Source organism: Protopterus annectens, chromosome 7.part1 (genome assembly GCF_019279795.1).
Source record: "Protopterus annectens isolate FY-2018-M chromosome 7.part1, PAN1.0, whole genome shotgun sequence".
Lineage (NCBI taxonomy): Eukaryota > Metazoa > Chordata > Ceratodontiformes > Protopteridae > Protopterus > Protopterus annectens.
Genome location: NC_056740.1, coordinates 514,414,176 through 514,427,393, shown reverse-complemented (window position 1 = coordinate 514,427,393; position 13,218 = coordinate 514,414,176). Strand labels below are relative to the sequence as shown.

Below are 13,218 nucleotides of genomic sequence, written 5' to 3'. Positions count from 1 at the left end.
TTATCCCACGTCCTAGGGAGAATTCTACCTACCCTCTTCCTCCCCAATGCAGCCAAGGCAGGCAGCAAATCCTTACTGTTAGCCAACTCAGCCTCAACCAGCTGCTATACCCCCTCTGCATCAATTAACTCAAAGACATCCACATATTCCCCTTTCCAATTTTTTTCCTTGACTGAAGACAGAATGTGCGGTGTCAAAAAGACTGCACCTGATCCCTGACCCAAGGCCTGTATGGTTAACCAGTCACCTGGGCAAAGGCTGAAATCAGAAACTAGTTCTGAACCCAATCCTGTGCTACCCACTGACCCTCCACTGTCCTCCCTAATTCCCCTCCCACTTGACCCAGAAATCCCTGCAACCTCTGCAGCAGCAACCCCCATGGTATTCCTTTTGCTACCAAAATCCATCCCGATGGACTCCATGTCTTCCTCAACTATCCCCACATTCTCAGCGCCTACCCCACCTGCCAAGACAGTCAATGTAAGATCATTACCTGATCCTCCATCTGAAGTCCCACATGGAACTGATGGGCCAGCTGGAACCATCTCTTTTGATACTCACTGCCTCTTCCCCCAAGCCGTCACCGTAACACTTGGAGTAGAGCACCGCCTCATTTGACTGGATTCCTTCACCTGCTCTGTTGCCTCTGCATCAGCAGTAGACACCTCTTGAAACAGTTCTTCTGCCTGTGCCACTGTCACCTCTTAATGCTGCCAAAGTCTCTGCAAGTTAGTCATCTGGAGAAAAAAAATGAATTAGCCAGTGATTGCAGCCATGTGTTAACGCACTTCAAACCCCTCCCTGTTAAACCCCAATGAAACTAAATAAAACAGCCACAATTTAAAACTATCTTTGCATGGAAATAAACAGGGAAGACTGCCATGCCTTATGTCTCCTGCCTAAAAGACCCAACAGCACCAGAAATGTTATACCTTGCACAATTGAAAAGCATTTTCTCCATAGTCAACATGAATCATTGTTTCAAGGTCCTTCAAGTTAGAACGGCTGTCTGCCGTTATACATCCCTACCAGGTATTGGACCCACCCCTGTCAAACACAGCCACTCTGCTGTGTAAAAACCTAAAACTAAAAGATTGCAGTGACCGAAATGTTTGCCAATAGACTGCAACCTCAGATCAGCATGGACTGAACATAAGTTCATAGATTAGTACTACGCTAACTGCACTGTGGGCATTGGAAGTGTAATCAAGTATCCCCTGTGAGAATCAAACTTTGTCTGCAAGGTAAACCCTTTGCCATTATGGCAACCCTCCAACAATGTCCTTATGTAATTTCCAGTCTTATTTTATTGATATACATTTTTTGTTTTTATTCAGTCCCAGTATACGAGGAGTTGTGCAGAGCCCCCCCCCAAACCCCTGAAGGCATAGTGATGTTGTCTTGTATTTCTCTCTTGTATTTATTTATTTATTTATTTATATATTTATGTTTACAAATGGGTCTTACTTGCATTATATAACTTCATCTGAGCTGTTTCCCTTTCCGGTAGAGCTCACAAACTAAAGCAGGAACAGCTGAGTTCTCCGTCATGCTGAGGTGTAATTCCCCCTTGCCAATGGCTCCTCACCTCAAGGCACATGCGTTAAAAACTTCCTGCAACCTGATCAGATGGTTACAAGACTGGAAAACAACTAGGAAATAAGACACCCTTGGCCTTCCAAGACGATCGGCTCCAAGCCCTCCATAAACACTTGAGACCATGCAGAAGAACCCTACTCACCCATCGGACAGAAGCTACATGCCACAAGACCACCAGTAGCCGTGCAGGAAGTGAGAAATAAAATAGCCACAATTCAAAACTATGTGAGAAGCACACCAGGTAAGATGGGGGATCAAGGGAACAAATGAAATGCTGTGACCACCCCACCGAGCCAAATAAATAAAACAAAGCTGTATCTCACTTTACAGTAAGAATTTTAACATGTCAGCCAGCCATGCTGTCTCTACTCACACATAATGCAGCCCTCACTCACTCACCATCTCCCCGCTCTGCTAATACAGCCATTCCCTACTCCTCACTGCACTGTCTCTCCCTATTCTCCATCCATCTGCTAACAATTATACCAACCCCCCCCAGAAGAAGGCAAAAAAAAACCATCATAACTACACTACATAACCCATCACTGATACATCCCATCCCACCACACATCATCCAAGGCCTACCTGCCAATGAAGTACCTAGAAGGTCATCAGGATGTGGGTTAGCTTTACCACCTCACCAACTCATGCCTAAATATGACATCACTTCCTATGCTACCAAAATATAAAAGCTAAGTCTCTCCCTCCCTAAACCTACATCATGTCCCCTAACTCCCCAAACCAGTTAACCCCTTAATGCCCAGAGCCCAGCTAACTGACTTAACCACACCAAAAATCCCCCCCTCCCCCCCTTCCACATTCCTCCTATATTACCCTTCCCTCTCCCCTTATTCCCCAAAAGAGGGTCCTGGACAAATTGGTTTGTCCCAAACCTCATATATGTAATGTGATCTTTTAATCATTGTTTTATCACACTGAGGAAGGATTTGTATCCAAAAGCTTTGTGGTTTTATCAAAGTTTTGGTTATTATAAGTATCAGCTTTGTGAGCTGCATTTTTTATTTTTATCAGAAAATGGTCAGTAGACCAGTCCATCTACTTGGTTACCAAATAGCAAATAAATAAATTAATTTTAGCTTTGCCCAGAATTCTTGTGCTAAGAAGTATGCAGACCACAATTCATTGAGTGACCAGGCATAGAAAAGGGAGACTGCAGTCTAATGATATGCACACCACACTGTACTAACATGCAGTCCAGAAAACATCTGCAAATAAGAAATATTGAAAATATTGTAAAATGAACCGCGTTGTATTTCAAGAATGCTGATGCATCATGTACAGACTGTGTTTGTGCTGTAGTTACAAACTGAAAATACTAGTCTTTTATGGGTACAGCACATTGGAGTTGTTTTCCTGCAGTTTTAGTCAAAGTACACTAACACTCTGTATACCCCCTAGTACATCATCTATATTCCCATCCTCCAAAATAAAAGATTAGTAACATTGAGCTGTTAGGACTGATGGCACACTGGGCAGGGAATGGTTACCATAACAAAACTAATCATCAAATTAAGTACTCACTCAGGCTCCATTTTGAAAAGAGGATGGCCAGCATAGCCAATTCAAATGTCAATCATGTTAGTAAGGCATTTGAATCCTAGTTATGGTCCTGTAATAATCAGAAAAAAATAAATAAATAAAATAAAATAATCCACAGACTCAAGAATCCGACTGCTGATTCTTAGTATGCCTACTCAGTTACTCCAAATTAGCAAGAGTCTTCATTTTCCACATCTTACAGTTGTGAAGAGTGGCTAATGCCTCTGACAATTTTAAAACTTCCCTCAGTGCTTACATAGAGGTTCATAGATTAGTTCTAGACTAACTGCCCTTGTGAGCCATTTTAAGCCTAGCCAATTATCCCTTGTGAGATTCAAACCTGGCACCTTGTGTTTGTACGGCAAACACCTTAACCATTAGGCCACTGTCCCATGGAATGATCATTTAAGTTCTGTTCAGTTAAATCATTTTATAAGGAGGCAGTCAAGTCAAGGGTCATAGTCACTGTGGGCATTAATGATCTGAGACATAGGTTCACAGCAGATTAGTAGGATAATGGCTTAAGAGCCCTTGGAAACCTAGCCATTATTACCAGCATTTTACCCAATTAAGAAAAGAAACATTGTGGATCTCTGAATCTGCGTGTCAGGCAGTATGTGCCTTGCACTGAGCAGCATTCTATCTTCACCAAAAATTATGCCACAGTATGAGCAAAAGATGATTGACTTCAATAACTGGCTTAGTTTCTGGTGTCTTTTCCAGGTGGAGGGCATGGTTAACAGACCACATTGTTTTCCAAAGGGATGGTCTTCACCTGTCTCCCTTAGGCTTCTGAATATTGGCTAAAACTGTATCCACCCACTTAGAACTTTTTTTAGGCAATGCCAAATTGGCATACCTGCTGACATAGCAAACAAAATCCAAAGAAACCTAAATGTGTTATTGCTCAATGCTTGGAGGCTAAACAAGAAACTCTATACCCTACAAGATCTCCTTACTTTGAAGAATATAGAGATCTGAATCATTACCGAGACATGGTTTACCTCTGCAGAAAGTACTCTGGCAACACACGGCTTCACTGCCTTCCACAAATTTAGACCCTGAGCTGACAGACAGAGACAAAAGGTGGAGGAGTCTCAGTTTGTATTAGCAACAAGCATAACCCTATATTGGTTAAACAGGATGATGCCTTGGGATTTATCCGCACGCAACTCACCATATGTAAAGTCCCATATCATATCCTAGCAAGCTGTAGGTCAGCCTCTGTGTCCCTAAAATCCCATTGCTCATACCTAGGCTTACTAGAGACACTCACCATTAAACCAATTACCTTAATCATGATAGATTTTAACTACCCCTCTACAGACTGGGAAACACACAATGCCTCACACTTACTATATAAGCACACTGATTCCTGGACTTTATTAAAAGAAATACCATTGACCAGATAGTGTGTACATCCACCAGAGTTTCAAACATTCTGGACCATTTTCTCATCAAAATAGGAGAAAGTTGCACCCCATCTCATGTCACATTCTCATTGGTGAGGTTGGACCACAAAGCTGTATCCTTCAAAATAAAAATCAACTCAGTAACCCCAGCAAACCCTGTAAAAGTTAAGAGCTATTCCAAAGCAAACCATACCCTACTAAGTAATTTATCCATCCATCCACAACCTCTTTTTCCTATCTACACACATGGGGTCAGGGTGTCACTTCAACAGTGGCAATCAAGTAAAGCCAAGGTTTACCCTGCTGGGTGACTAGCCACGCAATGGTAGTTTTTCCACACCACACACTCACATGCACACTCACACATATGGCCAGTCCAATGTCAGTGCCCAATCCACCTACTGCATGTCTTTGGAATGTGAGTGGAAACCAGAGCACCCAGAGGACACCAGCACAAACAAAGACAGGACATGCAAACTCCACACGGAAGGCACCCCAGCTGAGAATCAAACTGTGAAACCTCTTGGTGTGAGGCACCATCACCATCCATTGTGTCACTGTGCCACACTCCAGTGTGAATTTATCAAAATTCAGTGCCCCTCCCAACCGTGAGCTCACAACAATCAATGTGGAATTGTTCACAGAGACCATGTACATCCATATAAATGGTTGTATAGAGGCTGTTGCTCCTACTAGAAGTAAGCCCAAAACAAACTCTAAAAACAAACCACATTAGTGCAATCCCAACCCTAAAAGGGTATATTACAAAAGGAAAAAAGTCATGGCTAAAGTCAGGAGGAGAACTCCCATAATGATAAGAGCTTTCTAATTAAACTAAACAAAAAACTAAGATGACTAATCAAGTCCATCATGGCCATTTACAAGGTCAAGACAGCCTAACAGGCTAAAGACAACCACAAGGCCTTCTACATGTATGTTCAAAACCTCAAAGCCAGAACACATCAGTGTGCCAAACTGGTGGTTAATGGTGCCAACTTCACTGAGCAGAGTGACATAGAAAAAATTTTTCTGGCTGACAAATTCAGCTCAAACTTCACTCCCCACCCCTCTGCTTCTATCCATGAAATATCTCTATTATAATCCCTCTGCTCAAATATTAACCGGTATCAGGTCCTGGTGGTGCTTGATAAGGCCAAAAACACAGTCTCATTGGGCCCCGGCAATATCCCAGGATGCCTCCTAAATAGATGGAAACATGACCTATCTGGAAGACTTGAGTCACTTTTCAAATATAGCCTCAGAATAGGCTTTGTACCATGAGAATGGAGGACTGCAGCAGTTATCTCACTTCAAAAGGGTGGACCATCAACTTACCTAGGAAAATAAAGACCTGTTAGTCTGACCAGTCTAATATGCAAATCCATAAAACAAATTATTATGGAAATAAATAAATGATCAGCAAAGACATATGCAACATTCACACACTGACACCAACCCAGTTTGTTAGTGCAAGAAGACCATTTCTACTAAATCTGGTGGGCATCTTTGAGAAGGTCACCAAGCAATGGATAAGGAGAAAACAGTGCATACTGCCTACCTGGACCTGGCTAGGGTGTTCAATACAAAACCCTACTCATGCATAATTGGCAAATTCAATGAACTGGGCATAAACCCCTGCATAACTCAATGGACTGCCAACTGGCTCACAGACATGACCTAGGAAGTCAGGACTGATGATACTACCTCCACTAAGATGATATCACAGTTGCGGGATCTCAGGGCTCCATTCTGGGGCCACTACTATTTGCCATCTGCTTCTTGTTAGTAAAGGGTAATATAAAGGGCAGTCTGACTGCAAGTTGGGAGCTATCATAAATCCATCCCATTACACAAATGTATTACAAGAAGTTTTAACACTGACAAGTGACTGGTGCCAATGTCACAGACTAAAACTCACTGCCAAGAAATGCATTATAGTGCCTTTTCAGAAAACTGCCACCCAGGTTAATTACTCCTTTGATATGACACCTGAAGAGATGACACTGTAGTCTGTGATCTGAGAACAGTGGTAGACAGTACTCTGGCCTTTGACAAACATGTGGCCAAGGTAGTAAGAAAATTATTCATATCATCCAACTTATAAGTGAAGGCATAGCATAAAAGTCATACAAAGTCATAGTACCTCTTTATTTGGCCCTTTTTAGACTCACCATTGAGAGTAATTTCTCATTCAGCATGTACCTGACATATATATATATATATATATATATATATATATATATATATATATATATATAGATATATATATATATGATGTATGCAACAGATGAAATGCCCACAAAGGTTCCTTAAAAGGAGAATCTAGGGTGTAAACACTTTGCCCTGTATGGATTGCCTTAAAGCCATATCTCTGTACTCCATCTCCTACAGGTTACTAAGAGGTGATCTATGCCTGGCATACAAGACATCCTTAGATCCAGCTCTGATGGACCTTTTCCACATCTGCAAACTGAACAGCATCAGAACTACGAGATCCAAGGATCTGAAGTTTGCTTCTGACATAAATAAGACATGTGGGTGAGACAGGTATGTGGCTCAGAGTAATCCCTTGCTTTGGAACAGGCTTCCCTTCCATGTGAAGCAGAGTTCATCTCTAACCCTATTTAAATGTAATCTTGACCAATGGATAAGAAATCAGAAATTCACTCCGGGTCTGGCCTCCATATCTCTGATTGACAGTGGCAGACTGTAATCCCCAAATTAACATACCCCCACACATACCTTTTAGGGACTTCCTAACTAACATACCCTGTCCTAATAAATGCCCATGATACATAGGGACACAGTTGGGTCAGACTGCACATTTAGGCTTATAAAGGTCTTGGTGGTCATTAGCCTACTATATTACTATGAACCTATGATCCAGTTTTAATGGTAAACAGAAGCGAACATTTGAAATAACCTATCCAGCTGTGGCAGAGAAAGATTGACTGACGTGAACCCCAGGGTGAATTTCCTTTCTCCCATCCAGTCATCAAGGTTCCTTTTGAAGAGGGCCAAAGAGGTGCTCTGCTTAACATGTATGGACAGTGTATTCCAGAGTCTGTGGAGTCTCTGGGTCAGGAACCTATCCCTCCAGCATGTTTTGTTTATTGTGATGACAAGATTTAGATCCCTGGAGCGTGTGGCTCTGAGGGATTGGGATTTCTTTAAGTGTAGCATGTCCAACAGCTCTGGGTTTGACAAGGTCTTGTATGTTAAGTAGAGATTGCCTCGGAGTAGACGATATGCAACAGAGTATAGCTGGAGTTTTTAAAGGCGGTCAGCATAGGGCATCTGCTTTAGGCCTGTGATTCTTTTAGTGAGGTATTTCTGCGTCCTTTCCAGTTGTTGCAGATGTCTTAAGATGTACATACCAAATGGGGCGTTGTATTCTATAATGGGTCTAATGAGGGATGAGTACAGTGGGACAATGACCTCCTTTTTTCTGGATGAAAAACCCTTAGGGATGAGGTGTGCCACATAGAAGGATTTCCTGACTGTTGTGGTGATGTGGTTATTGAAGGTGAGACTACTGTCCACCTGTGTCCCCAAGTCTCTTATCACACTTTCGGTGTTTAGTGTACTGCCACCTATGTGATAATTCACAAGTACATGTTTTTTACCAAAGGAGATAACTATCCATTTCTTGGCATTGAGCTTGAGCCCATGGCTCTGGCACCAAGCATCTGTTTCTGTAAGGCCCTTTTGTAGAGTATCCACATCATCTGGGGATTCAATAATGGCTCCTAGTTTGCAGTCATCTGCAAACTTTGTTAGCCAGAGTCCCTTAGTGTTGGCCTGTACTTCAGAGAAGTAGATGCCAAACAACAGAGGTCCCAGGACTGAACCCTGAGGTACTCCACTTGTCACTTGTCTGGAGCTGGATTTGGAGTCAGCTACTTTTATAGTGTGGGTTCTGTCAGTAAGTCAGTTGGCAACCCATCGAGTGATGTAGGGATTAATGCCCAGCTTAGTAAGTTTATCTATGATTCCAGAGTGGGGGATGGTGTCAAAGGCCTTGGCAAGGTCCAGATAGGCTGTGTGGACTGCCTTACCCTTGTCCACGGCTCTGGAGACTTATTTGAAGAAGACAATAAGGTTCAGGAGACAAGATCAGCCCTTCACAAACCCAAACTGGGAGGGGTCCAGTGTTTTAAGATTGCCAATGTCTTTATTTATAAGCTCCATGATAATACGTTCCATGGCCTTGCAGATCAGGCTCATCAGACTGATGGGGCGGTAGTTCCCGGGATCCAAGGTGGATCCCCCCTTATGGAGTGGGATAACTGTAGCTGTGCGCCACTCAGTGGGCATGAAGCCTGAAGTGAGGGTATGATTAAACATGACACTTAGGTGAGGTGCCAGTTCATTTTGTAGTTCTTGTAGTACACAACCTGGAATGTCATCTGGTCCCATGGATGCTGTATTCTTAGCTTGGAGAGTGCGTTTTTTTACCTGTGTGGCCATTACTACCAGAATTTGGCAATCTTCCAGTATTGAGATGAGCCATTTAGGGGGTGAGAGGGGGGTGAAGTTGACACTGAATCAATCTGCCAGGATATTGGCAATATCCTTGGGATCAGTATATTTAATGCCATTCTGTTGTAGCTCAGAGCAGATCTGAGCATTGTCATTTAGATTCTTGATATATCTATATATATATATATATATATATATATATATATATATATATATATATGTATATATATATCGATCCCACTCACATTGCCGAAAGTACAGTTCTCCAAACCATATTTTGCCGAAACCATAACTCTGAATTTACACTTCTCTAAAATGGCACTTAGCAATCACACTACAATATGTATGAACAAATATACTGTTGTCAGTGTAGTGCGATCTCAGAGTTAGTATGTATAATTAGCAGGGGGTGTGGGGGGTGAAGCCCCCCTACAAAAATTTGAGAAAATTAGTTAATGTGGTTTAACTCTTTTCCATTTCAGAGGAGTGTAAATTTGGAGTTGTGGTCTTGGCAAAATGTGGTTCGGAGAACTATACTTTCAGCAATGTGAATGTGATCCATATATATCACATATGTGGTTTACAAAAATTGACCTCTGTTTTGCTGACACACTTTGCTTGATAAAACAGATTTTCAATGGTTGTGTGAGATCAGACAATCCCAGGGTTTGAAAATGTGCCCATTTCCAGTGGCTTGTACTATCATAAAGTTGGAATAAATAATCTGAATGGGGATGAGGGGTTGTAGGGGGATCACCCCCAACAGCAAAATGATTTATAATTTGTATAGTCCAAGATGTGTAGCCTTGTGTAGAAATGTGACAGTGTTTGATTATTATGTTATCATGTCAATATTAGTGACTTCGCTTTTGCAGCTTTTGACAATTGACACTACATGCACAGATATATACATATATATATATATATATATATATATATATATATATATGTATATATATATATATATATATATATATATGCATATAAATATATACATATATGTTACCTACAGATTTGTACATTTAAAGATTATTTCTTTCTTTCATTCATTTGGGATGCAGGAAAATGAATGCCCATCTTATCACTCACTGGGCACAAGGCAGAAGAAAAATAATCTGGACAGAGCTCCAACTGACTGCAGAATGAATGCACACATCCTTGCAAAATATGGAGGACTTCCAATGTAATTAAATTATATTTTCCCAATATAAGATAAAACTGGGACATCAGGAAAAATTAATTATGGGCACAGGGAGGACATAAAGACTCCACACATTGGTTACTCTAGCTAAGACTAGAACTGGAGAAGCAAGAACTATGTAGCACCAATGCTAATGAAAGTGCCAATATCTGTGCCCACAGATGGGCGCAATTCACTATAAAATATATGACATTCTTTCTACCCTTTTGCTAAAAAATAGCTGTCTAGTAAAAATGATTTTACTGAACTGTGTCACTAATATATACAATAAATTCAATAAATAATGAGGCACAATTGACTACTACATTTGCAAATCAGACTTTCTTATTGTACACCACAAGACTAAAGGTAAGTCATACATTAATGTGCTACAAACTTTATTCTATTAAATATATTCTCAAACCTATATCTATCATTTACTAAGTCTTCCTTATTGAGAGAATTGAGAGAATATAACTAAATCAAGCATTTTTTTACTTAATGTTTATTATCCTTCTGTTTATTTACAGTTTTTGTAAATGGTTAACAATCACAGAACAGTTGTATTGTCAGGAGCAAATCACATGTATCATAGTGCAACAACAGAAGAGAAACAGAATCTATTGCATTACAGCAGCAGCAAACATCCAAAAATTAAACTACACAGTAAAATATGTGTAATAGTATACATAAACCAATGAAACAGTTTTTTCTGGAAATCTGTGCTTCATAAATAGTTTTTTGTTTGCATTACCTTCCATTGCATACTTCATATCCTGAGCAAATAGATTCCAGATGACATCGGCACTTACTTTACCCATATTAAGCTCCTGAGGAAACCTGGTGGGAGAAAGGCAAATGAAAAATTGTAAGACAAGCTGCTGATCCTTTTCTCACTGTATATTTTTATTCTCAGTGACTCTGATATTAACTCTTTTTATTAACATATTTTACATATTTGTCATAATCCATTATTATTAAAATTAAAATTATTATTATTAAAATGTTCAGAACGTTTAATTCTGTATATTTGCACAGCATCGATACCTTTTAAAGTTTAAATTAGTTGCTTCTAATTACAGCTTGACCATGATCAAATGGGGCCCTAGGTAGGATAATGGATCAGGGCACCTCCCAGCCAGTAACCCCCACCACAGCCAGCCTCCGCTTCCAAGCACCAAACCCTTAGTAAGCATCCCCCCTCAGCCATTATATTGCCTCATTACTTAGCCATCTCTTTCGAGTTACCATAAACACTGTTGAAAATTCAGTGTGCATAAAATGTCCTTCTTTTCTTATACAATGATTACAGAAATTTGGATTTAATTTAAAACTATTATTTAAACGTTTATACCACAAACACTGATAGACACTTGGTAAACAAAACAATACAGTCTCACAATGAAAACAGACAGCATGAGCAACAATAAACTTCTCTGCCCCTGAAACTCACATTCATTCAAACCTATATTCATAGAGAATGCATTTAGCCCATGTTGGATTAAGTGCACCTTTCAGCTATTTTCTGACCATGAGCCCTATGCACACATTTTTGGGACCAAGCAAAAATGCATGCTTTTTTATTCACCTTCCTTATACTATTAACTTATATTCCTTGTTTAATAGAGCACCACTTGTTTGAGAGTGTATTTTAAATTTGTAGTTTTAAACATTTTTACAGTAAGCAGTGAAACAAACATATGAACCAATAACGGCAAAACTACACATTTCGTAACAATTCACTGTGAGACTCCACTCAAAGGGCTGTCATTATAAACACACCAACATCAGCTGGCAAACAGCTTTGCATTTCAGTGTTTAAACTACAAATTCAGAGTCTCCTGCCTATGAAGAATAAATCACCTATGCTACATTAAAAAATGGTGTGCTGGTGCTTTGCAATTAGGGATGGCTGGCAAACTGACAACAGATTCATAGTTGCTATACATCTCATCCAAAGGAGGACACACTCAGGAGTGCAGCACCCCCCTCCCCCCATGCTGTACAGTACTGTCAGCAATTGATCTTCCTGGTGTGGGAACAGAACCCACAGCTTTTTCCATGAAAAGCAAGCATGCCATCACTGACACTGAACAATACAGCTCTGAAACTATGACATACTGTAATCCTCAGTTATCACCAAAAACAAAAGAAAATTAAAGAAGACTAACAGCTAGCAGTTGGAGGTTTAAGGCACGTGCCATCTCTTAATAATTAAAGGTTCAGGATCAGACTCTGAGCAATGTCACTTAACAAGACAATGCCCTTAACTTGTGCATTTTACACACACACACACACACACACACACACAGATGTGTGTATATGAATTACTGGTAAGAAACAGATCCATCATCAGCTTGTATATCTCCAGCACACATTTTGGCAGGTTTCTGACATACAAATTCATTCATGCTCAGTCTGGGCTTGCTGTCTTTCTCTCTCCCCCCTTTACAGCATACATCAATTTCTAAATCTCCTGCCGGCCTTAGGCATAGGCCAACTAGGCGACCGCCTAGGGCGCAACTCTAGCAGGGGCACTTTTCTAGTATTTATTTGGTGGGGGTAGACCAAGATGGGGGCACTGGGTGGTGTGGTGGGGGCACCATGGAGCCCTTTTGCCTAGGGCACCAGTTGACCTAAGGCCGCTCCTACACAATTTATTGAAATGGCTGTTCAGAATTGGTGCAACAGTTCTGATGCTGGTATATTCATATTCTCTATATATTGCCATGCTCCACCCTTCAGTGGTGACTCAAATACAGGTTACCCATATTTGACTAAACAACTGAAATCATAACAATGTTCCTTTTCTTTATTTACAGGAAAGGGACTTTATGGGGTCCATTTTCAGGCATGTCCTTGCCACAATAAAGCAAAACAAATTCATATAGTTAGGGGAATGTTTTATACATTTGCAAAACATTATAAAACTGAGGAGAGATTAGTAAAGTAAATATGTAGTCTGTAAAATTGATACAGTATCTG

At 40.5% G+C, this 13,218-nt stretch overlaps 1 protein-coding gene across 1 annotated transcript in view; it reads right to left on the bottom strand.

The window, feature by feature from the left end:
- UNC13C (unc-13 homolog C) overlaps positions 1-13,218 on the bottom strand; it is a 4,920,764-nt gene that overhangs the window by 1,036,937 nt on the left and 3,870,609 nt on the right. Inside the window, exon 18 of the mRNA XM_044078941.1 lies at positions 10,988-11,073. Coding sequence (XP_043934876.1) covers positions 10,988-11,073 — 86 coding nt within the window. The remainder of the gene's footprint in view (positions 1-10,987; positions 11,074-13,218) is intronic.